Here is a 17179-nt window from a genome sequence, read left to right as displayed (position 1 = left end):
TGTTTATTTGTGTGGTTAAGCAAGTTGTATTTTCAAAGGAACCTCTGTACTAAGGAAGCTGGTCTTCTATATATAAAATGCATGAATAATACTATAAGTTGAAATATCTTTGACAATATGATAATGAATTGTGGCTACAAGTCCCAAATCCTAGTGTCTCAAGGCAGACTCCTACATGCATATGGAAGTTACATATGCTTAACCGCGTCTGAATAAGGTGCCCTCTATCAGAATAAGGAAGTTACATATGTTTAACATATGGAAGTTACATATGCTTAACAACGTCTGAACATCTTAAATAACAGGTCTTCTGTAAGAGTGTGTGACCTAACTTTAGGTGACCTAACTCAAAATAGCTAATTCTGGCTTAATGTGGGAACATAAGTGCTTAAAAAGACTTGAAGGGTACCAGTAAACTGATGAACTGGAAGAAGTTTGCTTTGTTGCATAGTTTTTATTGATTGTGTATATGCTTCTGAAAACTCTGCAGGCCATATTCGTAAGAAGTGAATTACTGCTAGATATTTCATAGACCTACATAAGATTGATAGACCATCATAAACAGCAAAGCTTTATATGCAGCTTACAGAAATTTTTGAGAATGTACCTATTATCTATTTCTATATCTCTATATATTTATATATATTGTGTGTGCATGTGTTTATTCTTGTATTTTTCTATGTATATTTTAAGTGATTTTTGAAAACTTTGTAAGAAACATATGCTGGCTGACTTGTTCTTTTTCACTTTATTCTAAGGAGCAAAATATGGTTGTGACAGGTGGCTTAGCCTGGTGGAATGATTTCATTGTTCTTGCGTGCTATAATTTAAATGACCGTCAAGAAGAGGTAAGACAGTGGTTTCTTGAAAGTTAATATCTTGTTTTAAACAGCAGGCATGTTCAACACTAATACAAAGAAAGAGACAACACACTTGGATCTGCAGGAACCAACCAATGTGGGTTCCTTTTGTTCAGTGCTTTTTTGGAAGCATTTTGACACAGCTAGTTTTGGTCCTTTTGGAAAAGTTCTTCATTTACAGTAGAACTCTTGTCTTGTTAAGACAGGTTAACATGTTTATCATCCTTGGGAAAATGACAGTTTTAAATGCTAACAAAGGTGTGTGTGTGTCTGTTGCTATATAGGTATTGTCATGGCTCCTACCTATCAAATGCATTTAGGAATGTAGATGAATAACTTGCACATTTTTGTTTGAAGACTAGGAGCTCTTTCCTGTTTTCAGTGTCTCAAGTTTAAAATGAAATTAACATTTTTAAAACTTTGTTTTTAATTGGCAAAATTACCATAGCATTAAAAGTAAGGAATTTTTTGATCAATTCACTGTATAAATTAAGTGATCTAGGAGCCCTAGACAGCTGTCCCACAAAAATGTACCTCATGAATGGGTCTGTGTTTCAAGTATTTACATTAGGTTAATTGTGTTTGCAATATAGAACCCTTTGTTTAAATCATTAATTCTCCTTGCAGCTACGAATCTACCTGCGAACATCCAATCTGGATAATGCATTTGCCCAGGTCATCAAAGTGCAATCAGAAACATTATTACTCAGTGTCTTCCGAGACATAGTAATATTGTTCAGAGCAGATTGTTCTATTTGCCTTTACAGTATTGAGAGACGACCTGATGGGTAAGTACAAATTGAACCAGGTTTATTAAATTATTCTACCACAACTTTGTAGTGTTTTACATAAACTTGAAAATCTCTCCTGTAACGGAATAATTTATTTTGATAAACTGATAACCCCTGATTTGATCTTAAGCCTATTGTTACCTATTGAGACACATTCCAAATGTTTTGTTTGTGGCAGTTGTCATCTATTTTGTGCTGCTGACTTGCACAAATTTCTGCTCAGGTGCTGAATGGCTAAAAACTGCACATACAGAGTTCATCAGAATTGTAGGATCTTGAAAACTTGGCTCACTCTTAATGGTAGGGAAAGGAACCTGAGAATTCTGAAAATTTTTATCTGGGGGCTTGTATCGTTTATTAAAGAGGTGGTAGGTAGACTGACTAAACATCTAATGTCCATTACTAGTTGATTTTCCTTTTTAGTATCTCTAGACAGGTTGGATTCTGGTCTGCTGCTTAATATTTGAAACTGATTTGTTTCCTTATGTTCCCTTAAATCTACACACACAATCTTTGTCCAGTTTTCTTAATTTATAAAACCTGCTCGAAAACTTACTGTTAACTCGGTAAATGGATGACAAAATTGAGGGCATTTAAACATTTTTAAGAGTTTAAAAAATCTAAGTTTTACTTCATTCATATTTAAAAATTTGAGGAAATGTCCCCTTCCCCTGCAGGTCTTTAAAACTACAAAGGTTTTTATATATTGTTAGCACATTGCTGCAAAGGGTACGGATCTGTCACTGATTATAGTTCTGTTTGAGGAATTTCCTTTTCTTTTTTCGTTATTTTAGAAAAGTATATGAAGGCGAGATTATAAAGATCCAATGTTCATAAAGCTCATCATTTGAAAGACGCACAGCTTTGGCAGCTTCGTATATCAAAGAAAATCTGTATTCACTGCTTACCTTTACTTAACAGTGATCCAAACATTTAGAGGACTAGAGTTAGAAGAAGAAGATTAACTTTCTTATTTCAGAGTTGTAAATCTTTTTCAAGGAAGAATATAAAATCTTGTGAACAGATATATCCAATCGCTAATAGTGGGCTCTAGTCAGATTAACTAGGTTGTTGCATTGAAGTCAGAATTGTACAGTTTCTATCTCAGGGTACTTTCAGCATTGTAATACAGAAATCCAGGTTATTCAAAATGTATTCAGCTGATGCTCTTCTAGCTTACATAGTAGGTTTATAGACACCTTTAATATGACATCCCTTTCTTTTTTTGTGCAGGTATGTCTATTGTTAGTCAGTAAATCTAAAGGGCGAACTTCTGTTCAAGTGCATTCAACCAAAACTGTAATTTTTGCTGCAGAAATAGGAGACAACTTAGAAGTGTGTTTGGAAAATACTAACTTGGATTATTTAAGAAGCTCTTCGGGTTTAGTTCATTATTGGCCTTTTCCCTTTAGCTGTTCACCCTTCCTTATGCAGCCCAACATTTGAAATAGCCCTGATTACTTGTATACAAAGAGCTGAAATAATGACAACAAGGTACTGTTCATTGTCCAGCCCCACCAAAGACTTCCTGTGAGAACTTGTTGTGGCTGAGGGATTTGAGATTTTTTAGATGGTATACAAGGCATCTCCACTGTTGGCAGGAGTTGCAAAAATGAGTTTATGCAGAAGGACAGAAGAGGCAGAGGACAGCAGGAGCATGCAGTGCTGATGATTTAAGGGAGTCCATATGACAAGCTAGTGTTAAGTCTTTCAAGATGTTGATTAAAAAAATGGGAACCAGTGGATTTGGAATAGTTCTCAAACCTATTCTCTACCAGCAGTCCAATCTGATACCTGGAGAATACATAAAAAGGTATCTGTCAATACAAGAAGAGAATAAGAACTTGCATTTCATAACAGTCAAAATGAGAATGTTAAGTAAGCAGTTTTAGGGAGACTGTCATACTGTAGGGAGACTTATATAGAAACCATGATCAGTGATTTCTGAATCAAGAATAAAAATTCAAATGGTGAGTAGCGGTAAAAGATTTTAAGTCAGATGGGGAAAATGTCTAAGACTGCCAGTTCTGAGAAGATCCTTTGTCTAAGACATTTGACTGTGGGAACTTGAAATAGTCTCTGTCTTATTTGGTGCAGGTAGGTGACAATGGCACTGAATTATCTGTGCTTCAGTATCATCAATATAAAAGGAGAGACGAGAATAAAGGAGTGAATATATTACTATAAAGGAGAAAGTAGGTAGAAAAAAGCAAGAGCAAAACAGAGTAGAAAAAGAAGTAGATAGAGTAGTACCTACTTTTCTACCTTTTAGGCTTCATGGAGGAGTTTGCTGAAGACCATGCAGCTGCTGGGGAAGGTTTAGTGCCAGAGTGGAAAGGAGTAAAGATACCTACCTACTTGCAGCCACACTTAATGGACAGTATTGTAGCTTGGACTAAAGTCAAGAAGCAGGAACTTTCATTATTAGAAAGAGCATTAACTTGGAGGAAAATACTCCTGCAGAGACCCAAACTGTCATTTTCTTTACAGAGAGGACTAAGAGTTGAGAGCTATTTTCTCAAATGCTTTGCTTTCTGCTCAAGCCACTCTAGTAACGTCCAATAAACGATGAAGGTTCAGGCAATAAGGCTAATGGGTTTATTCAGTTACTCTTTTTAGCTATGAAGTGCGGGACTGAATACAGTTTCAAGGTTAAAGGGGCTTCATACTGATTTATGCTTACTTAAGGTTAAATTGGTATTTTATTTATATAATCATTATTTTCAATTTTAGCAAGTTTGATTTTTAATTAAGTACCACTACAGTAGCAAGGTTTAGCAACTGTTTTTTTTTTTTGTGGTTTTTTGTTTTTTCCTTACAGTCCTAACCCTACTGCCAGTGTTCAGGTTCTTCAAGAGGTGTCCATGTCTCGTTACATTCCTCATCCTTTCCTTGTGGTGTCTGTTACTTTGACATCCGTGAGAACAGAGACGGGCATCAGCTTGAAAATGCCACAGCAGGTACGAGTCTATACAATGCTGAGAATGTAATAAGAATCTCTTTTGTTTTGGATTTGGTAGTTTAGTCTAGTGATTCTCAACCAGGCAGCCTTAGATGCCTTGAAATCTTTTCAAGGTGCCACACAATGTTACCACTGTCAAGTTTGCAAACATGATTCACAAAATAAATCCAGAGATTTCAAATAGAAATCCATAATTTTGTGGTCTTTCTGAGCTCTTTGCAGTGAAAGAATGCCTCCTTATTTTTCTGTAGTTAAAAAAAAAAATAAAAAAAAAATGGCATTTTTCAAGTTTGTCTTGAGTTTAAAAAGGTTGAGATTCACTGGTTTAGTCTTTACAGGTCAGTTTGTGACTGGCATATACTACAACTGTAATAAAAAGCTCTTTGAAGATACTTTTTAAGTTATTTCAAAAAGTGCTTTTATATAATATAAACTCTAAAGCAAAAATGTTGGAGCAAAACCCTCTACCTGGATAAGTAACTGTTTGAATAGTTGTGGGTATGAAACATTTTCTGGATCAGCATCTACATGGCTCCTTGGCTATCTGTTTCATATCCTGGAAATACTTGGAAATCATGATTTTTTTTTTCTAATGTCTAATCCTGGACACAGTATATATTCTTTTGCATTTACATGCCAAAGCTGCTCCTTTAGACTGATTGTCACTTTCAAGTATGTGTCAGTGGATCCAACTGTTAGTTTGCATGTAGCTCACTTACCAAAAAATACAGTCTTTTAGCTAACAATGTCTGTTATCTAATTTTCCTGCAAGTGCAGGTCCTTCTTAAAGACAAGCAGAGCAGGGGCAGGGGTCTATTTGGCATTGGTGGTGTACACAGCCTAAGAAGGTACTCAGTTTGCCTCTCCCTCTCTTCTTGGGTCAGAATGTCAGTATCTTCACCAGTGGCCTAGAAAATGGGATGGAGTTGCACCCTCAGTAAGTTTGCAGATGACATCAGGTTGTGGGGAATAGTAGATATGCTGTAGGGTAGGGCTAGGGCTCAGAGATGCCTAGACAAGTTGGAGGATTGAGCCAAAATAAATCTCATGAGGTTCAATAAGGACAAGTGCAAAGTCCTGCACTTAGGGTGGAACAAACCCACACTGCTACAGGCTGGAGACTGACTTGCTAAACAGCAGCACTTCAGAACAGGATCTGGGGGTTACAGTGGACAATAAGTTGAATATGAGCCAGCAGTGTATCCTTGTTGCCAGGAAGGCTAACGGCATACTGAGCTGCGTTAGTAGAAGCATTGCCAACAGATCAAGGCAAGTGATTATTTCTCTCTCTTCTGCACGTGAGGCCGCATCTGGAGTCCTGTGTCGAGTTTTGGGTCCCCCACTACAGAAAGGACAAATTGGAGAGAGTTCAGCAGAAGGTAGTGAAAATAGCTAGGGGGCTGGGGAACAGGACTTATGAGGAGAAGCTGAGAGAACAAGGAGTAAGATCCTAGCTGCCCTGGCTGTGAACTAGTGCTTCCTGATGTCTAGCCTGAACCTACTCTCAATCAACTTGTGGCCATTATTCCTAGTTACTCTGGGTAGTGCACAGGGGAACAGGGCCTCTTCCATTCTCTGCTGGTCCCCCCTGGTAAGTTTATAGATGGCCACCAGATCCCCTCTCAGCCTTCTCTTGTGAAGGCTTTAGGGGAGAGGTGAAGCCCATCCTATCCGAGCATGCCCCTTGCATGAAAATGCGATCGTTGTCAAGGAACACAAGGCTTGCCTGGTAGCACCAACTCCGAAGCCGCTGGTTGACCTCTCCGATACAGGCCTCGTGGCGCCGTCCGCGTCTACTTACTGGGAGAATAAAGGAGAATACCACCTGCACCCCTGTCTCCTTGAGCTTGGCCCCCAGGGCCTTATAATCCTTCATGATACGGTCTGGACTGCTTCCAGCTACGACATTCATTCCAACGTGGATTAGGACCAATGGAGTACTCGTCCGAGGGTCAAATGAGGTCCAGGATCATGTCTGTAACATCCTGAATCCGAGCCCCAGGCAGGCAGTAGAACTCATGTGCCATGGGGTTGGATTGGCAGATGGGACCCTCCGTTCCCCTCAGGATGGAGTCTCCAATGACCCAGAATCATCCCAGTGCTCCACTGTCAGCACTGGGATCATATATGGTACTGAATTCATTAAAATTTTAGGTGGCTTAAGTGATAACTCAGAATGCCAAAAAGGAAGAAACTCAAGGAAGAGCTTAGCATCTTCTGTTACAAATAAGCAGGGAAGGCATTAGCAGATAAAATTCTTATTGTCTGGCACTGAAGCTGAGTGAAGAACAGTGTAAGCACACTCCCTCTGAACTGGACCTAGGCCTGAAGGTGCCTTCATTAGTATTGACACTGGAACTGGAGAGAACCACCAAATTGAGAACCACTATCATTGCATGGACAATAGCATTGTCACCAGATCCTCTGAGGCCTTGGTTGGTAACTAGTTCCTTTGAATGTGATGCAGTAGGTGTCCTTTGCCTCTACAGCAGTTCTTATTGCTGCACTTGAAGTGGCTTGGTTTGCTCATGAAAGCAAGGCCTGTTGCTTCCAGGTGATATGCAATTATTTGTATTGGTCTGCATGTCATTTCCATCCATGCTACAGATCTTGGAAGTGAAAATCCTGATGCACAATATGTAAGTGGTGCACTATATGAACATATAAGCAGACATCTGTTATCCATATCTTACTTAGAGGTCACTGAATGAGATATGATCAGCATGGTGCAGTGTTCTTGGAAGAGTCGGCAGCAGCCTTGTGGACTGAGCAGAAGTTAATCCATGAGTGATTTTGGCTGCATCCATCCTAGACCCATTATTCAGACAGTGCAAGAACCCAGCCCTAGATTTTCTCATCATGGTGGATAGCAGCTTTACCAGTTCCTAGTATCCCCAAGGTGAGATGGGACACAGTTCAGGTCAGATGGGACGCAGCAAAGATCAGACGGGACACAGTTCCCAAACTGGTTGAGACTACTTGTCAAACCTACTTCAAATGTCCAGCTAATTTCCAACGTGTTTTTATCTTATGTGGAAATCGTGCCTCAAAAGCAGGGTCAGATATTCCATTCAGGTCCACAGTTGTTGCATCAAATGACCTTGATGTTGGTTGGATGAGCCCCACTGATTAGGGCTGTTCAAGAAATTCTCACTCAAGGTAAGAATGGCTATTATGGGGAAATTTCTACCTGGGCATCTAACTTGGGAGGCCTTAATTCTGAAGATTCTGGACTACCTAGTGCTAAGACTGGTGGGGCTGGCATTTAGTTCTGTTAAAGTTCATCTGGCTTCAATATCAGCTCATTATGCTACTGCTGAATGCACTCAATTAAGACTCAGTGCAGTTCAGACAATTAAGGGTTTGCTCCTTGCCTGGGTCAGCTTCTGCTTCTCTTCCTGCAGTTGAGGGAGCCCCCTTTCAAATCTCTCTTAGAATATTTCTAATACTATCTTAACATCAAGGCTGTCTTTCTAGCTGCCATAGAATTGGCAAAGAGCTAGCAAGACCCTACTAGTATGCATATTTTCCAGGGACAAGATGATGATTTAAGTTGCATCCTAAGATTATCTCAGAATTCCATCTCAGCTAATCACTTCACTGTGTCTTGCTCTGCTTCATTACCGAGATAGGGCTATACCCTTCGGGCCTTTTTTACACTCTTTGTGGCCGTATCTGGTGTGTTAGAAGACCAACTGGCCTCATTCCAGAGACTCTCAACGGGGATAATTTCTGTATTTTACAAACTGGTGAGCCTTCCCTCTTAAATATCAAGGTGCATTTCCATCAGAGCACAAGCAAGTTTGTCAGCTTATTTCAGAAACCTGCTGAACACTGAGATTTGTAAGACAGCTGTGTGGAGTAACCCCAATGTTTGTTAAATGTGCTTGACATGGATGCCAAGTTTGTAAGGTCAATACTGAAATCTTTTTGGTTGATCAGCTCCTTATTACCACTGTGTAAGGAATGGAGAGCTCACAAATCACTTCCTGGGGGATCCATACTAAAGACCTGTCTCTCTAGTATGGTGCATTTGATATTTTTACAGGAATATCCTCCTTGCATAGGCACAGTGCATGCTGATGTGGAAGTATTTGTCCTGGCATATCTATGCTCTCCTCCCCTAAAATAATGTAAACTAATTTGATGAAAAGTGTTCCTGGGTGCATCCACACCTGGGGCATATCAGCTAGGAGATGGGACTTTTTTCTGTCTTAGGCCACCAAAATCTTAATGCAGATCTGGTCTGACATGCTCAAGAAAATTAGTTACTTCTGCTACAAATATGTGTGGCCAATGGAGACTACATCCCAGTTCCTGCATTTTGGGGTTGTCCTCAATCATGAACTTCAAATTGAGCAATGGAAAGAAGATTGCATTCAGTGTACCAACCCATTCTGATAAAACTATGGACCATTAAGTCCATGTGTACCCCACCAGAATACTGAAATAATCTAGACTTGCATGCAAGAAGTGAAATCCCCACTCAGGGTGACAACATGAGTCTTGTTTCACTATAGCCCTTCTTTCTGGGGAAAGAGATGACACTTTTTTGAAGCATTGGGAACTAGAACTAGGCAGACAAGGTTCCTTGGGTGAATCTGATATCTTTTATTAGACCAACCGAAATGGTTGGAGAATAGTTGTTAAGCAAGCTTTCGGGTTCAAAAACCCTTCGTCAGGCTAAGGAAGTTTCTGCAGTTGGTGTGTGCTCTTCCTGGATGGAATGAAAAGTAAAGAAGCCAGAGGCTAGGCTGGGGAGTCAGTTGTCAGGCAGATTATAATGTGTCATAAATCCAGTGTCTATATTTAGTCCATGATTTTTAGTATCCAGGAGGTTGATGAAGTGGAGCTCATAGGCAAGTCTCTGGGAAGTGCTGTGTAAGTTTCCCTTGAGGATCAGGACTGATCACAAGAAAACCACTCTCTCTCCAATCTCTCAGTCCTGATCCTCAAGGGAAACTTACACAGCACTTCCCAGAGACGAGCCTATGAGCTCCATTTCATCAAGCTGCTGGATACTAGAGATCGTGGACTAAACATAGACATTGGATTTTTGATACATTATAATCTTCCTGGCAACTGACTCCCCAGCCCAGCCCCTGGCTTCTTTACTTTTCATTCCATCCAGGAAGAGCACACACCAACTGCAGAAACTTCCTTAGCCTGACGAAGGGTTTTTGAACCCGAAAGCTTGCTTAACAACTATTCTCCAACCATTTCAGTTGGTCTAATAAAAGATATCAGATTCACCCAAGGAACCTTGTCTGCCTATGTCCTTAGACCAACACAGCTACAAGCTACACCCCTGTACATATTAATGTGTTTAACCTCACAGTACCCCTATTTGTGGGAGGTGCCATCCACATTGTGCAGAGGGAAGCTAAGACACTTGCTCAAGCTTTTGCAGGAGTTCTGTAGCAGAGTTCAATTTAAACCCAAGTCTCAAGTCCAAGACTCTTGCCTCTAACAACTAGTCCATCCTTCCTCTGAGAGTCTTTTTAGACTTTCTTGTTACATAAGAGAATTCTGTATTTCCTGAGAGAGCTTCAGAAATGTCACATGTTTAGTGGAGCTTTCATTGATTTACTTGTTGGATCATTCTGAGATGCCTTTCATGCTGTGTCCTTCCTGTGCACATCCTGCATTTTTGAGTGGGAAGCTGCTATGAAAATAATTTTTTCAATTTTAACTAGCTGTAAGTTGGGCCTTGTAAGGAAAGGAGCAAATGCTGTCTTCTATTCTAGATGCTGAGAACATACCTAATCTAGGCACCAGCTTTTTGGTAGTCTGGCAAGCTGTCATCCAATTTTGTTTTTAAATTTAAAACAAAAATGGGTAAACCTGACGCTTCTCAGAGAGGGACAAACCCCAATAAAGTACTGGATACTTAACTCTGTTCATGTTCTGAAAAATATCTTTGCAAATAAATATACCTTAGGGTTTTTGCTTGATTCTTTTTTTTCTTTTTTCAGCTCACAGTTTTCGTGGTGCTTACAAGTAAAAGGATGTTGTCTTTAATTGCCACCTCTGCAAGCTGAGGCTGGAATGTGGAAGTTAGATGGGTTCTTTCTGGCTTCTACCTGTCAACTTTGAACATGGGGCAGTTGGGTATCATGCCTGAGAGAATAAAGGAGAATACCACCTGCATCTCTGTGATCTTATAATCTGTTCTGTAATCTTCATGGCAATGCTAGCAGGAGGGAAAGAACACAGCTTGCTTTTTAGTGCCAAATAAACAATTTGGTTACAACTATAAACAAACATCGAAAACAAGTCTAGTACACAAAAAAGTGCTATTTTAGTCACTTCTCCATTAGAACCACTTGTGTCCTTTCTTATAGGTATCTGACACATTTCTTTTGGGTCCTTCTTGTACTGAATTGTCTCCTAAGAGGTTTGTTTGTAGTCCTGACTGACATAAATACAACATAGTATGGTACTAGCACAGGCAAGCAGCAAGACTACCTGAAATAACTGTGTTTTAAAAGTAAGGAATACTTGAGATTTGGTTTAAAAAAAAGAATGAACACCTACTTGTAATTGTAAGGTCTGTTTCCCCCCCTTGAAATGGAAAATATTTTATGGCTAACACATTTGATTCTCTTCTTCAAAGGATTAGTGTTGGAAATTACTATGTGCACTGTTGTTCCCTAGCTGAAGTGGCCTGGAGCTACTAGGAGCCTATTTAATCAGACACAATGACCAAAATAAAGTTAGCCATGTAATCATTTTAGCTGGTGCTTATGTTAAAAGAGCTGTTCCCTGTTTCTATTAAAAAAAACAACAACAAAACAAAAACAAAAAAACCCACTTTTAAAGCTGTGGCATCATGCAAGGCAGTTGTACAGTTTTGTTTAGGAAAGCATTGCTGTACAAATTGAAACCTCTGCTTTCTATTTAAACCAACTAAAGCAAAGGAAAATAAGACAACATTGGACCTCGCTGAGATGTCTCATTCATACATTTCTCCCAGGCAAGCAAAGCTTTTTAGGTAGCGTATGTGGCACAGGTTCTTGTCTAAGAAGCAAGTGCTGTGGACTTTAATTTGTATTTGTCCCAAGCTGTCTTGGAAGTTAGGTGTTTAAAAAACAAACAAACCCAGAATTCATAATGGTTTACTTGCCTGCTTTCTGCCCAGAGCTGCTGTGGTGAGAAACACTATTCTTGTTGGGCTTTGCAGTGGCTTTCTTGGGACAGTGCTGGTTTGTGTCTTCTGAGGTGGCAGGTTCAAGCCCAGCTCTATTTAAACAGCGATTGGAGATGTTTCCTCTAGCATCTCTAAACCAATAACCATGGATGCCAGAGAAGGTATGATGGGGGATGGATCACTGTAGATATACTCTCTTCACATTCTATTTCTCTAAGGCATCTGCATCTCCCATTGTCTGAGACTAGGATACTGGGCTTAGATGAACCATTGGTCTGACCTACTACTTATGTTCTTCTGAATTTTTTAATTTGACCCTGAGTTTATGCTGAAAGTAGATTTGAGTAAAGCCAAGACAATGGATTCAGAAAAGCTTAAAATTGTAACTCTACATTCTTTTTCTCCTCAGGCCTGTGAGGCAGAAAGCATTATGTTAAACTTAGCAGGACAACTCATCATGGTGCAAAGGGATCGGTCTGGCCCCCAGATACGGGAGAAAGAGAGTAGCTCTAACCAAAGGAAGCTTGTGAGTAAACAAACGTGCATGGGATTTCACAGTCCTTTTCTTTCAAAGGTGTAAGAGGACTGGGCAAGTTGTGAAGGTGGCTGATCCAGGCTTAAAACTAGCTGCAGTTCTGTGTCTGACCAAGCTCATAGAATCATGCCAATGAATTCTGACCAGCATAACAGTCTTTCTGGTCAAAAATTCACAAGCCAAGCTTGCTGCTTCAAATATTTGCATCTACACCACTACATATATTGTAGTAGCATGTGGAGTCCTCAACTCAGGATCAGGGCCCATTATCCTAGTGCTGTGCATGCTTCAGGTAATAAATAAATAAATAAATCCACTCTGGGGCCTGTTTGTAAACTGTTCATGTATTTGTGATGTGCTGTCACCTTGAGGCATCTGTGCTAACAAAAATGAATAACGAAGCTCTTCCATGTATGACTAGACACTGTTTGCAAGAGGTAATTCATATTAGTGTCATTTTAAAGATCACCAGTTCCACAAACATCTACAATGATGAATTGTTTGAGCAGGTCTTTAGTAATACCAGGGATCCTGGGTTTGGGGGGGTTTTTTTTGTTTAAAAATCACAATTTCTCTGATTTATAACCTCCCAAAATCCACCTTTATCCCTAATTAAAATGAAATGCCACTATATATGTAGGTATCTGTTGAACACTATTTTATTGATATCTTTACAATTTTAAAGCAATTTGGAAGCTTACTAGTGCCCTAATCTATAATAAAATAAATTCTAAATACCTATACATTTCAGTGTTTGATTTTGTATTTCTTATCATGGGAAATCGGAGCTCCCCCTGCCCCCTTCACTCACTAGGACGCAGGTCCAGCTGTGGCTGGTGGATCCCCCCCACTTTGTGGTGCCGAGCAGCCCTGATCTGCCCATGCCCTGCTCATGCCATTGCCCCTCACTCCCCAACCACAACCTTCCACTCTCCCCAGCCCTGCTGGGGCTCCCAGCTGCCAAGGCTACGGGCGCAAGAACCCAGGTCTGCTGCCTCCTGCAGCAGTACCTGAGCCCTGGCTGCTGCGGCAGAGCTGTGCCTGGCTCCCCCTCCCACTTTGGCAGCACAACTAGAGTGGACTCTGTCGGGGGAGCTCCCTGTGCTACTGCCCTCCCTCCTCTGCAGCCTCTGTGGTGTGGCAGAGCAGGGCTCAGTGGGGAAGCTCGTTATCACCACCATGAGCCCCATGCTGCCATGGCAAGGCACCCCCTGCCCACCTGGCAGCAGGGAGGAGCACAATTCTGCACTGCCACCCCTGCTACTGTTGGGCGAGCAGGGGGCACCTTACCATTCATAGATGTTAGGGTCGGAAGGGACCTTAATAGATCATCGAGTCCGACCCCCTGCATAGGAAGGAAAGAGTGCTGGGTCTAGATGACCCCAGCCAGATGCATATCCAACCTCCTCTTGAAGACCCCCAGGGTAGGGGAGAGCACCACCTCCCTTGGGAGCCCATTCCAGACCTTGGCCACTCTAACTGTGAAGAAGTTCTTCCTAATGTCCAGTCTAAATCTGCTCTCTGCTAGCTTATGGCCATTATTTCTTGTAACCCCCGGGGGCGCCTTGGTGAATAAAACCTCACCAATTCCCTTCTGTGCCCCCGTGATGAACTTATAGACAGCCACAAGGTTGCCTCTCAACCTTCTCTTACCATGATGAGACGGCACTGAGCTTTCCCACTCTGCTCTGCCCTACCATGCCAGGTCCTGCCCATAGCCCAGGGGGGAGGACAGCAGGGCGGGGAGCCCAGGCTTGCAGCAGGCACCCCACAGCTGCCCGCATGTGGCAGGGTACGTGCCCTCCATGTCCCCCTGAGAGTGCGTGCAGTGGCAGAGAGCCGTGGCCTGTCGTCCCCACCCCTCTCCCGACAAGCCTCCCGTGGCCCTGTCCTACTGCCTGCCTGGGCCCTGCAGCCGCACCGTCTATGCCTGGGCTCCCAAGCCCCATGCATCACCTCAACTGGGCAACAGCCCCAGCCCTTCCCAACTTCTTCCCTCACTATAGGGGCCTCAATTCCTCCTCCCCCCCGATTTATCTGTGGGGAGCTGCCTGGCAGCCATATGCATGTGTATGTGCATGCATGCACATGGCACCCCCTGCAGTTGCGCTTCTGTTCCACCAGCTGTTTGCAGGCTGGAAGTCTGCCAGCCTGCAAAGGGAAACCCACTGTTTCCTGTGGGGTTTTTCCCTCCTTTAAAGGAGAAAATCTGGGTTTTACTGTGTTTTTCTGTGTCAAACAGAAAATCCAAATCCCTGGTAATAACAGAGGCGTGGTCATAGTTATACTGAAGAACTGCGAGGGATTGAAGCAAATATTTGCCGTTTTTGTGGTATACCATTAGCTTTAGACTAAAGGGGAAAGAAAGCAATTTGTCCAGCTTTCTGACTGTTATTGGCCTTAGCTCCTAGGTGAGAAATGAAGAACATCCCTTTTGATAGGTTTATATTAATTACTGGACTTTTCCCTTAGTGTTCAAAATGCAGCATAGGAATGACCAGTCTTGCTTCTAAAAAAATAAAAAAGCAACCCAGTGATTGATGTGAGTGTGTTCTGCAGAAGATTGTCATTCCTCTGTTGAGGAAAGAATGATAGTGCAGGTTGGCAACAAAATGAGAAATACTTGCATTTTTATAAAATGATCCTTTCTTTTTTCTTTCCCTCCCAGCTGCCTTTTTGTGCTCCAGTTGTACTGGCCCAGTCTGTTGAAAATGTCTGGACTACTTGCAGGGTCAACAAACAGAAGCGCCATTTACTGGAGGCACTGTGGCTCAGCTGTGGTGGATCAGGTATGAAAGTCTGGCTTCCTTTGTTTCCCAGAGATCACCGAAAACCACATTCCTTTCTATCAAGACGGATCATGCTGCCCTTCCACATCAATATATACCCTTTGGCTGTTCTATTTGAAGATGCCTTGGTTCTTGGTGCTGTTAATGACACTGTGCTCTATGACTGTTTATACAATCAAAGCAGTGCACAAGAACATTTGGAGGTCCTCTTTCCTTTCTGCATTGTTGAGAGAACCTCTCAGATCTACCTCCATCACATCTTACGCCAGCTTTTGGTTAGGAACCTAGGTGAGCAAGCCTTGCTTTTGGCCCACTCCTGTGCCACGTTACCTTACTTTCCTCATGTACTAGAACTGATGCTTCATGAAGTGCTGGAAGAAGAAGCTACCTCGCGGGAGCCCATTCCCGACCCTCTCCTTCCTACTGTGGCTAAGTTCATTACAGAGTTCCCCCTCTTCCTGCAGACAGTTGTTCATTGTGCTAGGAAGACTGAATATGCTCTGTGGAATTACCTTTTTGCTGCTGTTGGAAACCCGAAGGACTTATTTGAGGAGTGCCTAATGGCCCAAGACTTGGACACAGCTGCCTCCTACCTTATTATTCTACAGGTAATAGTATCCTGTCTCTCATTACAAAAGGAAAGTGGCATTTTACCATCTAGCATGCATCTTGCTTTTGTTTAAAAACAATCGTTGCCCAACAAAAATGGGTTTGGCAAAGTTTTTTAACTAACTTATGTAACAAACTTCTTTGGCTGGGGAAATATCCTTAGCTGTATCTGTTCTGTTTTGGGGGTGGTTAAAAGAAAACCACCTTTGATTTAGTATGTAACAGAAAAATGAAAAACCACAGTACAAAACATGGTATATCTGTATCTAACATTCTTGAGCCTACTTTTGTGTGTGGAGCTGGACTCCAAAAGTGATTTGCAAAGTAGATGACTTTAATGTGTTTTGTGTTATAGAACATGGAAGTTCCAGCAGTTAGCAGACAGCATGCCACTCTTCTGTTTAACACTGCTCTGGAGCAAGGGAAGTGGGACCTTTGTCGTCACATGATTAGATTTCTTAAAGCCATTGGCTCTGGAGAATCAGAGACACCCCCAGCAACACCTACACCTCAGGTTTGGAAGGCAAATCATCAGTATTGCATGTCAGCCACTAAATGTTATGATCCTCACCTATAACCATCATACCTAATAAGCATGTTTACTTCATTTGGTCATGCTTTATTTTTGCTGTTTTTGTTATAGGAACCCAGCCCAAGTGGTGGCTTTGAGTTTTTCAGACATCGTAGCATTAGTTTATCCCAGTCAGGAGAAAATGTTCCGTCTAGCAAATTTAACCTACAAAAAACACTAAGTATGCCCTCCGGCCCATCTGGAAAAAGGTAATGTTTGTGTTGCAGTACAATTAGAATGGTCTGCCTGCTGTCTTGGCCACTATGCAGTCCTTGCCCTGTATGCACACTGTTTATACTGTACCAAAACTTACAGTTTTAAGACAAAGGTTTGTTTTCTTGTTTGTTCTCCTGCATTTTAGGTTATTCTGTTCTTTCATTTTAAGCTGCCCTGAGCCTTTGTTAAGACGGGCAACATTTAAATTGACTTAAACACACTAATAACAACAGTTGAATGAGGCTTAAGCTTTATAAGGCTCCCAGTTAAGTCCCAGGCACTGAAATTGCAAAATCATCATCCATTTAAAGAGACCTATTTCTAGCACTTAGAAAGTGTGAACAAAATATCACTGGTGTCCAGGCATAGTGGTAGCCCAAGCATGCACAAAATGACATGTTCGTTTTAACTGTGGAACCTGTTGCTTCGGTCAAAGGTGACCTCAGCCAGTCCTTATAGTAGGTGTATAGAAACCTGGATTGTCTGAATTGGCCCTGGCACCAGTGGTTGAGAGATCTTGAACATTCAGAGATTTCAGATTTCTAGAGGTTCTTATGTAGCACTTGCATACCTGATTATCATAGATCATATTATCTTATGTTGAGGGATAATTTTTTCCTCCTTTTGCTTTTGCTGTGACCAGTCTGTCTTACAGAAGAGTTTTAGACCGTGTTTGAGCTTTGAGCTCTTCCAGTC

At 41.5% G+C, this 17179-nt stretch overlaps 1 protein-coding gene across 3 annotated transcripts in view; it reads left to right on the top strand.

The window, feature by feature from the left end:
• RIC1 (RIC1 homolog, RAB6A GEF complex partner 1) overlaps positions 1-17179 on the top strand; it is a 93259-nt gene that overhangs the window by 63078 nt on the left and 13002 nt on the right. For all 3 annotated transcript variants that reach the window (XM_019478084.2, XM_019478085.2, XM_006268895.4), the window contains exons 15-21: positions 759-848; positions 1488-1648; positions 4473-4611; positions 12173-12289; positions 14967-15695; positions 16052-16210; positions 16340-16476. In XM_019478084.2, the coding sequence (XP_019333629.1) occupies positions 759-848; positions 1488-1648; positions 4473-4611; positions 12173-12289; positions 14967-15695; positions 16052-16210; positions 16340-16476 (1532 nt within the window). The remainder of the gene's footprint in view (positions 1-758; positions 849-1487; positions 1649-4472; positions 4612-12172; positions 12290-14966; positions 15696-16051; positions 16211-16339; positions 16477-17179) is intronic.

The sequence above is a fragment of the Alligator mississippiensis genome, chromosome 3 (genome assembly GCF_030867095.1).
Source record: "Alligator mississippiensis isolate rAllMis1 chromosome 3, rAllMis1, whole genome shotgun sequence".
Lineage (NCBI taxonomy): Eukaryota > Metazoa > Chordata > Crocodylia > Alligatoridae > Alligator > Alligator mississippiensis.
Note: the sequence above shows the minus strand (reverse complement) of the source record. Positions and strands in the feature narration are given on the sequence as shown.